The sequence below is a fragment of the Acomys minous genome, assembly GCF_964271855.1.
Source record: "Acomys minous genome assembly, chromosome: 11".
Classification (NCBI taxonomy): Eukaryota; Metazoa; Chordata; class Mammalia; order Rodentia; family Muridae; genus Acomys; species Acomys minous.
Window position 1 is genome coordinate 79,748,886 of NC_140492.1, and position 18,761 is coordinate 79,767,646.

Consider the following 18,761-nt stretch of genomic DNA (forward strand, 5'->3'; position numbering starts at 1 on the left):
GGTTACAGGAGATGGCCAATCAGGCTCCGTGTCCCCCATTGCGAAGAGTCTTAGCTAGGGTGACCCTCATAGATTTCCAGGACTTTCCATTGCCTTAGGTTTCTAGCTTGTCATAGAGATGCTCCCCTCTTTCCAGGTGTCTCTCCCAGTATTCTCCCCTTCTGTCCTCCCCACAGCTGATCCCCACCCTGTTCCCAGCCCCATCCAGCCTCCTCTCCTCATGCACCTGCAATGTCTATTCTCTTTCTCCATCTCAGTGAGTCATGTGGCGCCCTACCACCTCTTAAGCTCTCATTGTTGCTTAGCTTCTTTGGTCCGTGGATTGCAGCACAATTTTGGTCTATAAAGAAATCTTTAAGGCTAATATTTACTTGTAAGTGGGTACATGTCCATGTTTGTTTTTCTGGGTCTGGGTTACCTCACTCAGCATGATCTTTTCTAGTTCCGTCCAGTTGCCTGCAAATTCCATGATGTTATTGTTTCTAATAGCTGAATAATACTCCATTGTGTAAATGTGCCACATTTTATCGAGTCTTTAGTTGAAGGACATCTAGGTTGTTTCCAGTTCCTGGATATTACAAATAAAACTGCTATGACCATGACTGAGCAAGTGTCCTTGTAGTATGGCAGAGCATCTTTTGGGTATATACCCAGGAGTGGTATAGCTGGGTATTGAGATAGATTGATTGCCAATTTTCTGAGAAATCACCATATTTATTTCCAAAGTGGCCGTCCAAGTTTTCACTCCCACCAGCAATGGAGGAGTGTCCTCCTTGCTGTACATCCTCACCAGCATGAGCTGTTACTTGTGTCTTCAATCCTAGCTATTCTGACAGGTATAAGATGGAATCTCAGAGTCATCTTGATTTGTGTTTCCCTGATGGCTAAGGATGTAGAATGTTTCATTAAGTGTTTCTCATCTATATGAAATTCCTCCGTTGAGAATTTTCTGTTTAGCTCTGTATTCCACTTTTTAATTGGATTATTTGGTTTGTCTGTGTCTAATTTCTTGAGTTCTTTATATATTTAGATATCAGCCTTCTGACAGATGTGGGGTTGGTAAATACCTTTTCCTATTCTGTAGGCTGTTGTTTTGTCTTTTCGATGGGGTCCTTTGCCCTACACAAGATTTTCAGTTTAATAAGGTTTCATTTATTAATTGTTAATCTTAGTACCTATGTCATTGGTGTTCTGTTCAGGAAATTCTCTCCTGTGCCAATGCATTTGAGACTATTTTCCACTTTCTTTTCTATCACATACAGCGTTTTCTACAAGTAACATTGTTTTTTACATGTTGAAAAGAAATATTAATCATTTTTTAAACCAATGTCACTACTGAGCCTTTGGATGATTAACTACTCTGTGGTATTTCTTTCATCCAAACTGGCTTATAAAAGAAAGAAAAAATGACAATAAAAGAAATGTACCAATTTATTCCCTACTAATAAAGTATTGAACATTAGGGGGAAAGTGTGAAATATTGGAATGCAACATAGAGCAATTCCATTACCCATTGCAGTTTTGGGTCATATACTGTGTATAAAGAGTAATTACTTCATTGGCTGGAGACCACAGTGAAGGAATATAGAATCTGATGAAAGAGATTTTGTGATAAAGATTTTACCTCATATATTTGCTTCCCCAAACTTTACCAACGTTGAGGCAAGCCTATCTTATTTTGTCTTCTGATGGCAGGGCATGGGAGTGGCAGTGGGGTCAAAGTGAGAGAAAAACAAAGAAAATTGTATAAGTCAATTTTTAAGAATAAAAATTCAAGACTTATAGGTTACCATTTGAATTTATAAAGTAACTATTTAAAATTGTCATTTTAGTGGCCTAAGTGACATCTCCTGTTGCTGAAGATACTATGTTGTAGCATGTTGTTTATGTGATTTCTAACACATCGTCGCTTCCTACCCTTGAATGCAACTTCTGGATTTCATTTTCTTGCTGAATATGAGCCTCATGGCTAAATTAGGGTCATACAAGTCAGTATTTTCTGTTTCCCTCTTGCTTATTTTACTGAAGCTTTGAGGCAGGGAACTGGACTCTCCCTAGTAAAATGAAGAAGCCATCCAGTGTACTATGGGGAGAGGACACCGATGCTGGCCTGTCACAGCCCCAGCCTGAGCCCTGTCCGTTGCCTCTAAGCCTCACTTTCTAACGAGCAGTGGAGAAAAGATACTATGGAGTGGTTATGAAGGTTGTATTAGGTATGAGAAGCATTGTATAATACTCATTGAACATGTATCTGTCTCTTTTTTCAAAATTACCTAATGCTTATTAAAGTACAAAATATAAAAAAGCTAAAATAAAATCATGCCCTGTGAATAGCTCTAACTCCTTTCTTTCTGCCTTCTTCTTTCTGCTTCTTTCTTTTCTTTTCTTTCTTTCTTCTTTAATATTAGAAGGGGACTATTAAACATACAATATTAATCATTGAAAAAATAGGATTTGTATATCATTTTAACTTTTCACTCATTTGAAATAGGCCATAAGCATTTCATCACTAAAAACTAAATGTTTTGTGGTTTCCAGAATAGTCCTATTCAGCGTGTTAATGATTTTTTGTTAAGTTTATAACAAAGCTGTAATGAAAATATTTACAAGAGCTTGTTGGGTGAGCATACTGAGAATATCATCCTGCCACTTGGAATATTTGTTGCTATTTTTTACCCAGTTAGTCTTTAAGGCCTCTCTTTGGTAGTGCTATAGCTCAAAGGCCAAAGACTCACACATGCTTAGCACACACTATAGCACTGGCTGTTATCCAGCTTGAAAGTTTTAAACTTATGGTGACTTTTGACAGTTTGCGATTTTATGAAATCACCAATTTCATGTTTTTTTCTCTGTAGGTTTTTAGTGCTTGTTTTTGTTGTTTGTTAATTTATTTATTCAATTTACATCATGATTGTAGCTCCCTCTCCCCTCTCCTCCTGCTCCATCCTTCCTCTCTCTTCCCCTCCTCCCTATTCCTCAGAAATGGGGCTCCCCCTTACCCACTCATCCCAGCTCATCATGTTGTATCAGGCCTGAGCTCAGCCTTTTCCTCTGCAGCCTGTTGTGGCCACCTTGCCAGGGGAAGTGATCAAAAATCAAGACATAGCATCCATGTCAGAGATAGTCCTCTCTCCCCTTACTAGGGGGCCCACATGAAGCCCAACCTGCCCATCAGCTACATCTGTGTAAGTCCAGACCATGCATGCTCCTTGGTCTCTGCAAGCACCTCTGGGCCCTGGTTAGTTGGCTCTGTTGGTTGGTCTCCTTGTGAAACTCCTCCAGGTTCTTCTGTCCATCTCCCTACTTTCCTCAAGATACCCTACCTTCGCCCAGTGTTTGGCTGTAAGTCTCATCATCCGTTTTGATCCACTGCTGTGTATAGTCTCTCAGAGGGCAGCTCTGATAGGCTCCTGTCTGTAAGCATAGCAGAGTATACTTAATAGTGTCAGGGATTGGCTCTCTCCCATGGGTGGGTCTCAGGTTGGGGCAGACATTGGTTAGACTTTCCCTCAATCTCTGCTCCATCTTTATCTCTGTACATCTTGTAGGCAGAATAAATTTTGGGTTGTAATTTTTGCAGGTGAGTTGGTGCTCCTCTCCTTCCACTAAGAATCCTGTTTAGTAGGAGGGAGGCCTGATAAGACTCAATGACCTCTACTAGTAAGAGTCTCAGCTAGATGCATCCCCATATCCTCCTGGGAGCATGCCCTGTCATGGGTCTCCAGCTTGTCTTGGAGATGCCCCCTCCCGTGGTTTCTCTTCTCTCTACAAGCCCTCTGTCCTCCTGCCCCGCTCTCCGCACATGCCATTTCCACCCTCATTTCTTTCCTTGTTTCATCTCCTATCCTGCTCCCTCTCTTCAACTGCTTTTGCTGTCTAGTCTATTTCCATTTCCAGTGAGATTTAAGCATCCTCCCTTGGGTCCTCCTCGCTACTTATCTTCTTCAGCTCTGTGAATTGTAGTATGGTCATCCTGTAGTACATAGCTGATATTCGCTTATGAGTATACACCATGCGTTTCTTTCTGGGTCAGAGTTACCTGACACGGGATGATCTTTTCTAGTTCCATCCGTATACCTGCAAATTTCATGGTTTCCTTGTTTTTAAATAACTGAGTGGTATTCCATTGTACAAAGGTCCCACAGTTTCTTTATCCGTTCTTCAGTCGAGGGACATCTGGGTTGTTTCCAGATTCTTTATTCTAGTGTGAATAAAGCTACTATGAACTTGTTTTTAGAAAATCCGTGCCTACCAATATAAGTAAATATCCATATTGGTTTTTTTTTATAATTTATTCATAGTTTTTAAAAATTAGAATGCATTTGAGGTAGAGCTTGATATAGAGTTGGGCTACCTAATAGAGTTGAGAGTTTATTTAAGGTAGAGTTTAGCACACTTTCCCCTAAGTATTATAGGCAACTAAATTTCTCATTCACGGAGTTCTTCTACATGGTGACCCCACCTCACTTTTTTCAGACAGGATCTTATGTAGCCCAGGCTGGCCTTGAACTCTTGGTCATCCTGCCTCCACTCCCTAAGTGCTGGCATTACATGCATGGATCCAGCGCGATGTATTATTACACAGTTCTGTCAATACCTCTGTCTTATTTTAATTAAATATCTGGTCTACAAAATGCCTCCTCATTATTTTCTTCTTTTACAGAAATATTTGACTACAGTTACAAATTTATCTTCCAAGCAAAGTTATAAAGACTTTTTAAAATTCTCTCCATTTCTGTCTACTCCAAACATAAGACTTTGGTTGAAGTTGCAATAAGCCTGTACATTCAATCAGCCTTCCAAAGTTTTACATTATAATATATCCATGCTTCTTTTTTTTTTTTTTTCATGATTTCTTGAGGTTATATTAACGTTCTTTGTTGTAATTCCCGAGCAGGAACCTCATGCTCAGTAGACGTTTCACTGTACAAACAACACACTTTAACTTGTTTATTTATTTTTTTTCTGTAGTGCTGGAGATTGAAGTTAGGGCTGTGCTAAGCACATAGTCTACCACTGACACATACCCCAGTCCTGCGGGGCTTTGTTTTTGTTTGGCTGGTTTGGTTTGATTGTTTTGCTACATACAGAATAAATAATTTATGAGAGCTCTTTGCTTCATAGACATGAAATAATTTAACTGGTACATAGAGTACGGTAAGCATCAGACCAGCTCTGCTGTTATGAAAACAACTGGAAAGAGCCATGGGTTATTCACTTTATCTAAAGTGTACAATCACGTAGGATGGCATGGGTGAAATTAATATTTTGTTTTGTAAAACACATTGGTGTGTCGTGGACAGTTAAGGATGGGTTTTGAGTACAGTGGAGAATGCTGGTATGTAATTACTCCCCATATCACAGGGCTTAGAGTATCCCTCATCTACCTCCATTGATAATCTTTTTTTTGGCATAGCATGATGGTCTTTGTTAGGGTTTCACGCTGTGAAGACACCACAACCGAGGCAAGCCATAGAAGGAAAAACATTTAATTGGGGATGGCTTACAGTTTCAGAGGTTTAGTCCGTTATCATCATGGTGGGAAGCATGGCAGCACGCAGGCAGACATGGCGCTGGAGAAGGAGCCTAGAGCTCTCTCTACCTCTTGAGCAACAGGAAGCAAGGAGAGACTGTTCCACACTGGGTGGAGCTTGAACATGTATAGCCTTAAAGCCCTGCCTCCATCTTGACGCACTTCCTCTAACAAGGCCACACCTCTTTCAGTAAGTCCACACCTCCTAATAATGCCACTCCCCCATGAGCCAAACTGAGTCTATGGGGGGGGGGGGGAGGTGAGGCACATACCTATTCAAGCCACTATAGTGACTAATGTAGAAGATTTTTTTTCTATTGAAATTAAATTTAATAAGAACTCTGATTGGTATCTACAAATTATGATCAAGTTATAAAAATCGGTAAACTTTAAACCCCTATCCAGATCTAGCCAATGGGCAGAACATTCTCCACAGTTGAGTGGAGAGTGGGATATGACTTTCTCACGTACTCTGGTGCCTCATATTTGACCATGTCCCCTGGAGGGGGAGACTTGGTGACACTCAGAGGAAGGATAGCAGGTTACCAAGAAGAGACTGGATACACTATGAGCATATACAGGGGGAGGTAATCCCCCTCAGGAACAGTCATAGGGGAGGGGAGTAAGGAGAAAATGGGAGGGAGGGAAGAATGGGAGGATACAAGGGATGGGATAACCATTGAGATGTAACAAGAATAAATTAATTTAAAATTTTTTTAAAAAAATCAGCCTATATGGCCTTGGTCCCAGAGTACTGTGAAGTCCTTAGAGGGAGCCTTTGCACCTGTGATGCACTTGTCCTTGGTTCCTAGGTGGCAGAACAGCAGAGCGCCAGCCCTGGCCCAGTGTTCACAGTACAGTGTTTGGACTCCTATAAGATGAAAGTCAGTATGTAAATGTGCAGCGTGACATTATTATCCTGGCTCCCTGGCTGCTTTCAGCAAGCACTAACTGCCACATGAGGTCTCAAGCGTTCTGGCATGCTGTGCAAGTGTTCAAAAGAAGTTAAAGCAATGAAATTGGATCTACATTTCCATAGAAATTCAAGCTGGCATAGAGAAACGGAGTCATGGAATCAGGCTTGGATGGTCTCCACCAAACAACATGGGCAAGTGTCTGTGATGCTAGGCTACTGAGCTGAGTTCCATCGTGAAAGGCCACCATTTCTTCCTCTGGGTCTAAAATTATGAATTATGCACATTTCTATAGGTTCACACCATGCGTTATACTTAATCCCCTCCCACCCATTCCCTGGTATACAAGCATTGCTTGATTTCAAGATGTGCAAAAAAGGAGGTATTAGAACTTTGGCTACCAGCATATGCAACTGTAGACTATCTGAGCATCGTTTTGAAGAATATTGTGTGTCTGATCTAGGAGTGTCCACTTCCTGCATCTCAGTACTAGTTTGTTTGTTTGTTTGTTTGTTTTAAATAAGTTGTTACTGCTTCTAGGTATTTTTGTTTGTGCCTGGTGTTTTACGCCACTGAAGGATTTGATCAGTGGTAGAGTTCACAAAGCCCTTGATTCAATAGGAAGCAGAAACAAAATATTCAAGGAAATATGTGGAGACCCAGCTAAGGTGTATAGGTGACGGGGTCAAGAAACTGCCTCGGAAGCTAGGCTGTCCGTTAGTTCCTAGAGTGCTTGCCTTAACTCCACATAAACCTGGGTGTGGTGTGACAGCACATGCCTGTAGGCTTAGCACTTAGGAGCACAGAAGAACATCAAGGGTTCAAAGCCACACAGCTACACGGTAAGTGCCAGGCAACCTGAAATACGTAAGACCGTGTTTTAAAGAGAGGGAGGCTGGTGAAGAGGAGAGGGACTGGGTTTGCTAAATGGGTCTTGTGTCAGGTTAGGCAAATCTTCCTCTCATGTCTGCACATCACCCATAGCTCTACCTTCACGTTCCTATTCATCAAGGTAACAGCAATAGAAATCACGTTGCTTGAATTGCAGCCTTCTAGAACATTCCTCTCATGTCATTTTTCCTGAAAATTTCATGAGCTCCAAATATCCATTTGCATAAACATAGAGATGAAGTTTACGCGCAAGGGAGAACAGTCCAAAGAATAAGGCGAGAACCAATGTGTACCTTTTACTCATTCAGAATTTCTTTTTTTTTTTTATTGCATTTTAGGATGGTGAAAAAAAAGGATTTATAAACAAAATCTATGCCATCCAGGAGGTCTGTGTCAGTGTCCAGAGCATCCTAGATGAAGTGGCTTCCTTTGGCGAGAGGATAAAGAAGTGAGTGATGCTGATGTTTGAGCCTGGCCTTTTATGGGATGGTCCACTTGACTCTCAGAACAAAATACCACATTCTGTCTGGCACAAGTAACTCTTGGATTATCTACCATTAAGTTTTGTCATAATTTATTGTGGATTCTTCTTCATTCTTCCTCTTCTTCTCCTCCTCCTCCCCCTCCTCTTTCTTCTTCTTCTTGGTTTTATGATGGTTCTGTCAATTTCCTGTCTGAAATTTAGAACACATTGGTTGGAAAGAAGTTAGACTTGTAGTTTTGAAGAAATAACACTGTCCTAATTTTAGCATACTTTTTTTAAATACTAACTTTATTCTTAAAAAGAATTTGAAGTCATGGTAGAAAACCAATCTGACCTAATAGATAATGAAGACACCTGTACTGTACAAGTCTAATTATATTTTTACCAAGTTTAATATAATCAAGAAATAAGCTACATTTCATCACTTAGGAAAAAACATACAAATTTTGCAATTATAAAAGAATTCTTTTTAACTAAAAGTATTTTTATATTTATTTATTCTAAGTGTTGTGCCCTCATGTATGCATATGCACCACATGTGTGCCTGGTGGCCATGGAGGTTCCAGGAGGACATGATATACCCTGGGTCTGGCGTTACAGATGGTTGTGAGCCATCACGTGCCTGCTGATAATTATAATTGGGCCCTCTGCAAAAAACAAAAAACAAAAAACAAATGATTTTTTCCCACTGATATAGTATTCCAGCCCCATTTGTGTTTTATATGGTATGTTGGTTTTATTTTGTGTGTGTGTGTGTGTGGTTCTGTGTTTGTTTCCATTTCTGAGACAAATTTTCATCTCTGACTGGCCTAGAAGTCAGAGATTCATTTGACTCTGCCTCCCAAGTATTGGATTAAAGGCATGTACTACCTACCACACCCACTCTTTGATGAAGGCATAAATTATATATATATATATATATATATATATATATATATATGTACAATCAAAGAACACACAAACAAACACATAGACTCAAAGAACACACAAACACATAGACACACAAACATTGGGGTTTTTGTTTGGTTTTGCTTTCAAGACAAGGCCTCACTAATTAGCTCTGGCTATCTTGGAAGTGTGTAGACCAGGATAGCCTTGAGCTCATAGAGATCCACTTGCTTCTGTTTCCCCAATGCTGAGATAAAAGGTGTGTGCCACTTTGCCCAACTGGAATTTATATTCTTAATTTTATACGATGTTGTTTTAGATACTTTTATTTACCAATCCATTTTTTTTTTCTTTTGAGACATTGTCTCATGTATCTCCGGCTGACCTTGAATTGAAGCAGCCAAGAATGAGCTTGGACTCCTGATCCTCCCCCCTCTCCTGCACGAAAGTATGAGTTTGAGTTTATTGTGAGCTACATGTTGAGAGCCTGTCTCACCAAAAACAAGCACTGCTTTTTAAAAAGCCTGAGTCCAAGTTACAGAAGGAGGGCAATGAGATTAATTCAAGTTTGGGTCTTCCATTAGAAAAAATAATTTTAGGGAACAGTTGGTCTAGAGGAACAGCAAAGGATGGCTGGGATCATATCCTTTCTGAAATACATACTTTCTTTAACAAAATACAACAATGTATTAACAGTAACTGACTATTAAAAAAGAAAGAAAGAAAGAAACAAAGAAAGAAAGAAAGAAAGAAAGAAAGAAAGGCTGATCTATATTTGGGTAAGCCTGTACTTTCTGAGTTTCATATATATTCTTTGTTTATTATTATATCCCCTGGTTATCTGCAGAACTAGATCCTTGGACACACACAGAATTTAAAGCAAGTAAATTATTTAAACTGAAAGTATGAGTCATCATCTGGTGCTGTTCATCTTGCAAGAGATAATGCATTTTATTTTGTGTGTTTCTTTATTTAATGAATTTCCACTTCTGCATCTGTGCTGAGTTTCAACTTTTCTGTATTTATATCCAAACCCACCTCGTTTCACCCCTAAATGTATTTCTATGCAACTGTCTCAGAATTCTAAAGACTAAGCCATAGCCTTCTCTCTCCTTTAACCTCTCGTTCTCTCTGAATAATATTCCCTTGCACCAATTCCTGTCACTAAAGCACAGCACAAAACCATACATTTGGGGCACGTCATTACTGAGTGTCTGTCACACCGTATGCTGATACGTGTGAACGCCTCACCTACACTAGAACCTGCTAGCTTCTCACGCTCTTCTTTAGCTTGTCGGGCTCCAAGAGTGAGTTAGTATGGCATGTGCACTGGCCCAGCCTCTGTTCCTGTTGGCATCATTCGGTCAATGCTATCTTACACTTCCTGCACCCCAGCTGACAGCAGCAAGGTACCACTGAAAATCAGCAGGGATCTGCCCTGCTCTCATCCACTTCCCTGCCCCGGTTGGACTCTATTTTCATAGCTTATCCCACAAATTCACTACAGACCATGGTCTCCCGTGCTAAAAGTACTACAAGGAGAAGAGCAGGCAGCACTGAGTTTATTTCTTAATTGTCCTTACATGTCCAAGGAAAGGCAATGAGAACAAATGCCATTTCACAAAGCTGACTGCCCTGTGCTGATTTCCAGCTCCATTTGAAACACAAATCTGAACAGAAAGCAAGTCTTCCTGAAAGGAATCCTAGAATTCAAGTCTTCTTTTTCCAATTATTTTTTTAATTGAAAAATAAAATCATTCATATTACATCTCAATTGCTATCCCGTCCCGTGCATCCTCCCATTCCCCCCTCCCTTCCCGATTTCACCCCATTCCCCTTCCCTATGACTGTGACTGATGGGGACCTCCTCCCCCTGAATATGATGCTAGGGTATCAAGTTTCTTCTTGGTAGTCTGCTATCTTTCCTCTGAGGGCCATCGAGCCTCCCCATCAAGGGGACATGGCCAAATAAGGAGCACCAGAGTTCATGTGAAAGTCAGTCCCCAGTCTCCACTTAACTGTGGAGAATATTCTGTCCCTTGGCTAGGTCTGGGTAGGGGTTTGATGATGACTGCACGTATTGGTCTTGGTTGGTGCCTTAGATCGAGCAGAACCCCTGGGCCCAGATCTGCCCATCATAGTGTTCTTCTTGTAGGTTTCTAGGACCCTCTGGATCCATCTATTTCCCTGTCTCCTATATTTCTCCCACCTTAGGATGTCCTCACCACTATCCCATTTTCCTGGTAAGTAAAGACTTTCATGAGACAAGAATAGAATCCAAGTCTTACACAGTTCTCTAAGAGCTGCACCTACGGGCAACTACTGCAACCATCTTAGTCTCAAGCATGGGAATATGAGGCTTTTAGGAGGATGAATGGTAGGCCCTGAGACTTCCTATTGTATACAAATTAAAAATAAACAAGAATGGATACTATTTTTAGTAGAAAAAAAGAAAAAATAGTTTTACTATATAGGGAGGTACCTAAGTTGTACCATGGCTTTAGACTATGAAATCCTCGGACAACCTTGCCCAGCTGCTAGCAAGACCCTTTACCTGGGCCCTGTGTCATGAATCAAACAGGTGATGACTACCCTATGTCCCGGAGCAGTCAAAAATGAAGTTTATTTTAAGCACTGTCTATTAAAGTGTTACGAACTCACATTACTGCTTTGTTACTTTTCCATTCAGTACTTTCAACTGGACTGTCCCATTCTTAAGCTGGCTGGCCATTGTAGCCCTCTGTGTGTTCACGGTTATTCTGTACTTGATTCCACTGAGATACATTGTTCTCGTCTGGGGTAAGTAAAGCTTTTTAAACAACAACAACAACAACAACAACCCACCTGTTTGGCAGCTAAGAGCAAACTGTTTTTAAGAGGTGAGTTTTATCATCCGTTGTTCGCTATATTTACATCATGTACTCCATGATGTAAAGAGACAGGTCAGTTAAAAATCACAACGGCGTAAAGATTTAGGTACTACCTGTAAAATTCATTTTTTCTTATCTGGCACCACAGCCTCCATCATGCTGTAAACATGTACTGGTACAGATTCTTCATATATCAAAGTGTAACTTTGCCTAGATATCACTGATTTATTTTCACCACTTAAATACCATGAGATATATTTAGGACAATGTACTTTTTGCTGGGGTATTGTATCTTGTAGAAGTATCTGTAAACATGGTACTTGCTGCCTGTTTAAAAGGTCGTTTTTTAGAACTGTGGAAAAGACTTACTAGCATTTACAGGCTCCTTAGGAATAAAAAAAAAAAAAAGGTCTGCTAAGTAAGAATGCTCTTAGAAAAGACTACTTTAAGGGGGACTTTTCCCTAATTTTTATGTAATTTGGCTACATGCTTCCAACAGTCCCTTTGACCCTAGGATCCTTCACAAGGTGATCAGTTTTCCGCCCAATCAGAAGGTGGGTCAGTTAGAGCTTCCATATAGGATATGGTCAGTGTAGAACTGGAACTGACTTTCTTTCTTTTTTTCTGGTGAATTTTTTTGGTTTAGAAGACCCAGTGTTCAGTCCTTATGATCCGCCACCACATAGGAATATTTTCTATTTGCCCTTCACATACATACATATATATATATATATATATATATATATATATATATATATATATATGTATGTATATACACACACACACACAGCAAAGATTGCTCAAGTTAAAAAAAACCCAAGGACTAAAAATGGGCCTTAAGAAAACATGCCTCTATTGTAAATAACAGGACTATATGAAGATTTCTTTTTCTCCCCGCGCCCAACTGTTTAAAGAAATATACTGGAAAAAAATGAATTGGGACAAATAGCACACATCTAATCTAGTTTTAAGATTTCCATTTTTAGGATGGAGAGATGGCTTGGCAGTTAAGAGCACTTACAGATCTTGCAGAAGGTACAGTTTTGGTTCCCAGGACCAACATGGTGGTTCACAACTATCACTCCAGTCCCAAGGGACCCAGTGTTCTATTCTGGCCTCTAGAGGCCCACGTTACACACACATATAATGATGGTGGTGGTGGCGGCGATGATCATGGTGACGATAATTATGATGGTGATGATAAAAGATTCCTACTTTCTTTCTCCCTTTGGCCCACATTTATGTTTTCCTCTTAGGTAGACCCTGTTAGTCTTTATAGTCTCTAGTATTACCTCCAGGCAGTACTGATTATATTTTTCTTTCCCAGTTTCTAACATTTACAGAAATTCAATTAAGTCATCACTTTTCCTATTTGAAGAAACAGGAATTTTTAAAAACCATATTATTGTTTTGTTTTGTTTTGTTTTTAGTTTATTCAAAGTCTCCTCATTCATTTCTCTGACATTGAATCCAGATACTGTTTCACTGGAGAATTTGTGGCAGAAAATAACCATACCTATCTGGGGTCAGACTTGCAGAGCTGGCTCCATTGCCATACGGTGAAGAGCCCCACCCCTGACCGACCTTCCTTAGCTTTTCTGAAACTGGAGCCTAAGGCAGACATCTGGCTATGTAACCTGTATGGCCTCGACGGCTAGCTGTCTTAAAAATAATTTTTACAAAATGTGAGCCTTGTTTCACCAAATGAAAAAAATACAAAATCTATTTCTTTGGTGGTAGGTGATTGCTGAAATGTTAACAAGAAACCCAAGACACAGGTCTCACGTGGCTGGAAAGAGCCCAGGGCCAAGATGACAGACGTTTGTTCCGCAGGAACACCACTGAGAGCTGGGATCCCCTAGATTATTCCTCAGTTTCCCCCATGTCTTGATTTCATGCAAACCTGAATACTTTTCCCCAAAATTTATAGCAATACATTTCAGTTCAACTTAAACAATAACCAAGCATCATAATCATGTGGCTTGTAAACATTTAGAGCTTGCTTTATAACAGCAGCACCCCTCCCCCTAAAATATGTACCTTTGGGAAAGAGGAAAACAATACGTCACCTAACAATCTCAATCCAGAAGCGTAAGCAAACAAGTCTCATCATGGCTAAAACTCAAAAGCAAATCGAGTGACGGTGACACTGAGAATCTGTTCATTCCTTCTGTGTGCCCCATTTGTTCCCCCAGAGTCTGCTGTACTGGGTAGAAGTTAATAAGGTACAAAGAAGAAAAGCAAGCAGCAATACAGTTGGGAAAGTTGTTGAAGGGAGGTGGTGTACTGGGCCATTCTGTCAAGGTTAAGGGTTAATACACAGCTGATGCTCAAATCACGGTAATACTTTATCCAGAAATGTGCTTTGCCTAACTCCAGATTCAATAATGAACTCAATGTTTGAAATATCACTTTTTTTTTTAGGAATTAATAAATTTACAAAAAAGCTTCGGAGTCCATATGCAATTGATAACAATGAACTACTTGACTTCCTTTCCAGAGTCCCTTCAGATGTACAAGTGGTAATGTGCATTTCCTTATTATTGTTCTTGTTTGGGCGCAGGGTAGCACTGGGTTTCAATTTTTAAACTCTTTTCATGTCAAAGGTTTTAGAAAAGTCAGGTAAAGTTAACAAAGCCTATTGCAGATTTTGGCAGGACTTTAGCTAACTCGGCGTTAATCTAGAGAAACCTATAAAGAATGGAAAAGGGGAGACTGAAACCCCCGAGGCTTTCAGGGAGAGAGAAAGCCCAGCTGAGTTTGTGAAGTGACATCATCAAGATGTGACGAGAGAAATTAGGAATTTTAGATGTAGCCGACAAAGGCAAAATGAGGGGTTAAACTATTGGTAGATATTGAGGAAATTCATGTTCATGCATACGTTAGGGAGAAAAAGGTCTACATTTAAGACATTGGAGCATATCTCACAAATCATTTGAAATACTTTGGGGCTAATACATACTAGATGAGCTGTTTGCAAAATGAAAGAAGAAAGGTTTTAATCCCAATCTTAAAGAGAAGTTTTAGTGATGGCAACTTACGTTGGTTTCAGTTGAGTTTTTCCAGTTCAAATATACAACAATGGTCGATCTCAGAGGTTCTCAATCTTCCTAATGTTGTGAACCTTTAATACAGCTCCTCATATGGTGGTGACCCCCCAACAGTAAAAGTTATTTTGTTGTTATTTTGTAACTGTAATTTTCCTGCTATTATGAATTGTAATGTAAATATATGATGTGCAGAATATTGGAAATGTGTATGAAAGAGTTGTTAGATTCCCCCAAAGGGCCATAACCCACTAGTTGAGAACCACTGGGCTAGTTGAGGATGAAGTTGTTTGTATTTAACAAACAAACAAACAAACAAACAAACAACCCTGCAAAGAACCATTATCCAGCTCCTCAAAAATACAGATAGACTTTCCTTTCATTGTATTGCGTTATTGTCAGTAACAGTCATATTCCATTAGCAGAATTCACTGGGGGCTTCAGGCAGTTCCTGGCAGGATTTCCCTTCTGATTGTAGCTCTAGCCCTGTGCTGCGCTCTGCAGCAGCTGGAGCTCTCCCACTTGGCGTCCAGAGCAGCCCTCCCTCCGACCCCACACCCTGCCCGAGGCAGTCCCTCATTCCTTAGCTTTTCCGTCTTTTGCCAGGAAGTGGCCACCTGACTGGTCTTTTTCTGAACTGTTTAAACAGGTGCAATACCAAGAACTGAAACCAGATCATTCTCATAGTCCATATAAAAGGAAGAAAAACAACCTTGGCTAGCCAGCTCCCAGCGCTGAGGAGACCAGCATGTTTTGGAAGATGAAAGAAAAAAAAATCTTCCAACTCCCACAGCATTTCCTTTCTTTCTGCTTTTATTTATTTTCCTTTTTTTTTTTTAAATCATGATCAAGAACATTTGTAAATAGTGTACAAAAGGTATATGTCTTTGAGAATATACTTCCACTGTACAAACTCAACTTGATAAAGGATTTTAGCTAGTGGAGTGTGGAAGCCTTATTAGGTAAAGATAATAATATTATAAACCAAAATAAAAATAATGGTTATATAACTGGAAGATACACATTTATTGAATTACCAGTGAAAGAACCAGAATATCAGATTAAATGCTCAATTGTGCTTTGGTTAACCCTACATAAAATGTAAATGCCGACTTGATCTTTAGGGTTTTTTTTTGTAATATAATTATTTCTTATCTGAAAAGTAATTCATTAGTTTTTTTATGTTTATATATTTCAAAAGAGGGAAACCGCAAAGCTTGAATAATGGAAATGTTGCACTTCAATTTAACCATACATCATGACTGTCACTCCTGTGTAAATAAATTACTTATGTATGGCTAAGGCTCATTTTATGCTACAGGTATTCATATCTTTTCCTGTCTCCATATACACACAATCCCTTAAGAGAATATGAGTCTATGAATAAGACTTTTAAGCCTTCTATCATTCCATCTGAAACCTTAAAATCTCTCCAGAACTATATTAAATAAATACTGCCAGGTTTATAAATGATTATCAGGATTTTTATACATACAACTATTTAATTTATACTTAGTTAGCAAATTAGCAAGCCAATTGTCCAAAAACAGTAGCAGACTAAATCCATACTGGATTTGGTGTCAAATTATGCCCTTGTGCATCTAAAATAATTTAATATTTAAGTGTCCTCTACTGATGTGTTTTAATGCATAATGAATTTTGTCATTGGTAAGTTTTAATGGAGAGAATGCAATGAGCTAAATGAAAGCCCATTATATCATTTATGAAGATCATTGATAGTGCATGAAAACATGTTTTGTAAAATAAACTGCTTGTAAGGCGGTTACTATTCAACACGTTTCACTAACCACACTCTGTACTTTAACATTGCATTCCTAAAAGTAATTCCAGGGTCTCTCAAGGGAACGTACCTCTGCAGAGATAACTTGGTCAAGTGAGAATGTCTTCACTGACTTCTTAGAACAATCAGACTAAATGGAAACTGCTGCAGACAATATTTTGCACTATTTATTAATTGCTATTAATAAATAACTGGGGTGGGGTGAGGTGGGGGTTGGGCTGGAAAATGTCGAAAAGCAGAAATATATATTTCACTCTAAAGATTCTTTAAATCTCATCAAAGCTGATTTTTAAAGTATTTTTATTTCAGAAATATGTTGTTAAATACTATTTCTTACAATAGAACTATTTTGATGTTTATATTCTATGCCTGGAAGGATGTCAACTAAATTCCCTTTCTACAGAAAGACTTTGACTTCAATATGCTCTATTTAGTGTATCATGTTTAAAATGACATGCTTACATCTGCATTCCATCACTGTTTGTTTAAAAAACATACTACTTTATGAAGCTGATCGAATACATGAAGTTTATTAATGAACTCATTTGTTTGGTATAAATTCTGATTATGTATGAGATTTATGTTCTGTGCTGACAGTGTCTACACAAATGTCTATAAGCTTGACATTCTATAACCTCAGATGTACCTAGTAGATGTAACCCATTAACAGATGACTAATTTTTGTTCATTTCATTGTGCAAGATTTCAGATGTTTGGTTCAATAGTAATGTTGACTACATATTCACTGCATTAAATGCAAAAGAAAATCACCTTTTCTATGTATAGCTACTTTTGTTTTATGAGTTAAGAGAAGCATGGCAGGGTACTGGGTGCATGTTTGCTCATTAATGACATTTCACTTGGAGGAATACATATTTGATTTGAGCAGGACTACTCCTGAAACCCTGACTATGGTATAAACTACGATATGTACTTTTGGCACAGTGAGCATCCAGTGAAGCAGACGAAACTACATGAAGATCCACTGAAGGCAACTTCTCATTGCTTTTAGAAATCAATATATTTATAGGCCCAAACAGAAAATGCCAAATAGGATTTTTAACTTTCTTGTATAGGTGCTTTTTTTTTTTACTTTAAAATATTTTTATTTCCTATGTTTAGCAAACACTCACATTATATATAGTAACTTATCCAACCCTTATAACAAGCCTAGGGTACATACAAGCTGTATCATCTCCTAGTTATTCAGCCAGCAGGAAGCAAACGCAGGGTTCCCACATAGCAGAGTGACTTGCTGACACAGCGTGGTGCCATGCAATGGGTCCTGTCCTATATGTTGTTTTTGCAAAACTCGAATCTTTATCTTAAGAGGATTCCAGGCTGATGGCCTGTAAAACTGTCCCTCCTCACAGCTCTGTAGCACTGTCTCCTCAGCTTGTCCCATCGTCACAATTACTCCAGCCAAACAGTCGATTTTGTTTTTGAACACATGGGCTGTCTGTGACTCAGGGCCTTTGCATCTATAGTTGTCTGTAACGCTTTTCTCCTTTTAAAAATTTTTTTAATTTATTTACTTTACATCCCGATTGTAGCCCCCCCTTTCCTTGTTTTTTAATATCTGCTTTTGTTTTCAGAGATTTTTGAAGGAAATATTCCAAGTCATCTGACGATCTAGTTGCACCGCTAAATATAACAAATATTGTAAATTTTATTTACATTTACATTCTAAATTACAGTCATTGTTGTAGAATGCTGTCCTCTGGGCAAAACAACTGCCATCTTCCTGCTTGCAAGAGACTATCACAATCATGCTTGCTGCTGACATCTCTTCATAAAAGGAATGGGTATAGAGGGACACTGGGCCTGAGACTCCAGGAACTTGGATGGAATTCTGCTCCAAGTACATGTAGCCTTAAAGATGTGCTGGAGTATATAGGGGGTGCAGCAATGGGCAGTCATCCCTACTGGTGGAGACTTGGCAGTGCAGTTGCTTTGGGCTCATCCATGCTCCTGTAGGCAACACCCCACCCATCCTCCATTAAGTAAAGCCTAATGAACCCATTGGCTCACCAGGCTGAAACTTTGGTGGGATGCTTTGGTTTGTTATTGAGATCTTATAATGAGGAGGTAGATGGGATTTACGTCTCTACAGGCAAGGGATTCTGCCACACACCATTAACTGGGATAATTCAGCCATCTATTTTGTAATTTTTTTTTTACCCACTTGAGCAATGAACAAGATGTTAACTAGTTCATTTTGCTACTGTTTCAAACACAAACTGAGAGGTTCTTCAGAGGTGGGACGTTCTAAATTAATTTTGAGCCCGTTCTATGCACTAGGAGAATGTGAGGATGTTTTTTTTTTTTTAACA

At 39.2% G+C, this 18,761-nt stretch overlaps 1 protein-coding gene across 8 annotated transcripts in view; it reads left to right on the forward strand.

Annotated features, from left to right (window-relative positions):
• The window catches only part of MCTP1 (multiple C2 and transmembrane domain containing 1), a 566,686-nt gene extending 549,488 nt beyond the window's left edge, over positions 1–17,198 (forward strand). For all 8 annotated transcript variants that reach the window (XM_084800400.1, XM_084800402.1, XM_084800401.1 and 5 more), the window contains 4 exons: positions 7,677–7,786; positions 11,400–11,509; positions 14,005–14,102; positions 15,277–17,198. In XM_084800400.1, the coding sequence (XP_084656526.1) occupies positions 7,677–7,786; positions 11,400–11,509; positions 14,005–14,102; positions 15,277–15,348 (390 nt within the window). In that variant the 3' untranslated portion in view covers positions 15,349–17,198. The remainder of the gene's footprint in view (positions 1–7,676; positions 7,787–11,399; positions 11,510–14,004; positions 14,103–15,276) is intronic.
• Positions 17,199–18,761: the final 1,563 nt, after the last annotated feature.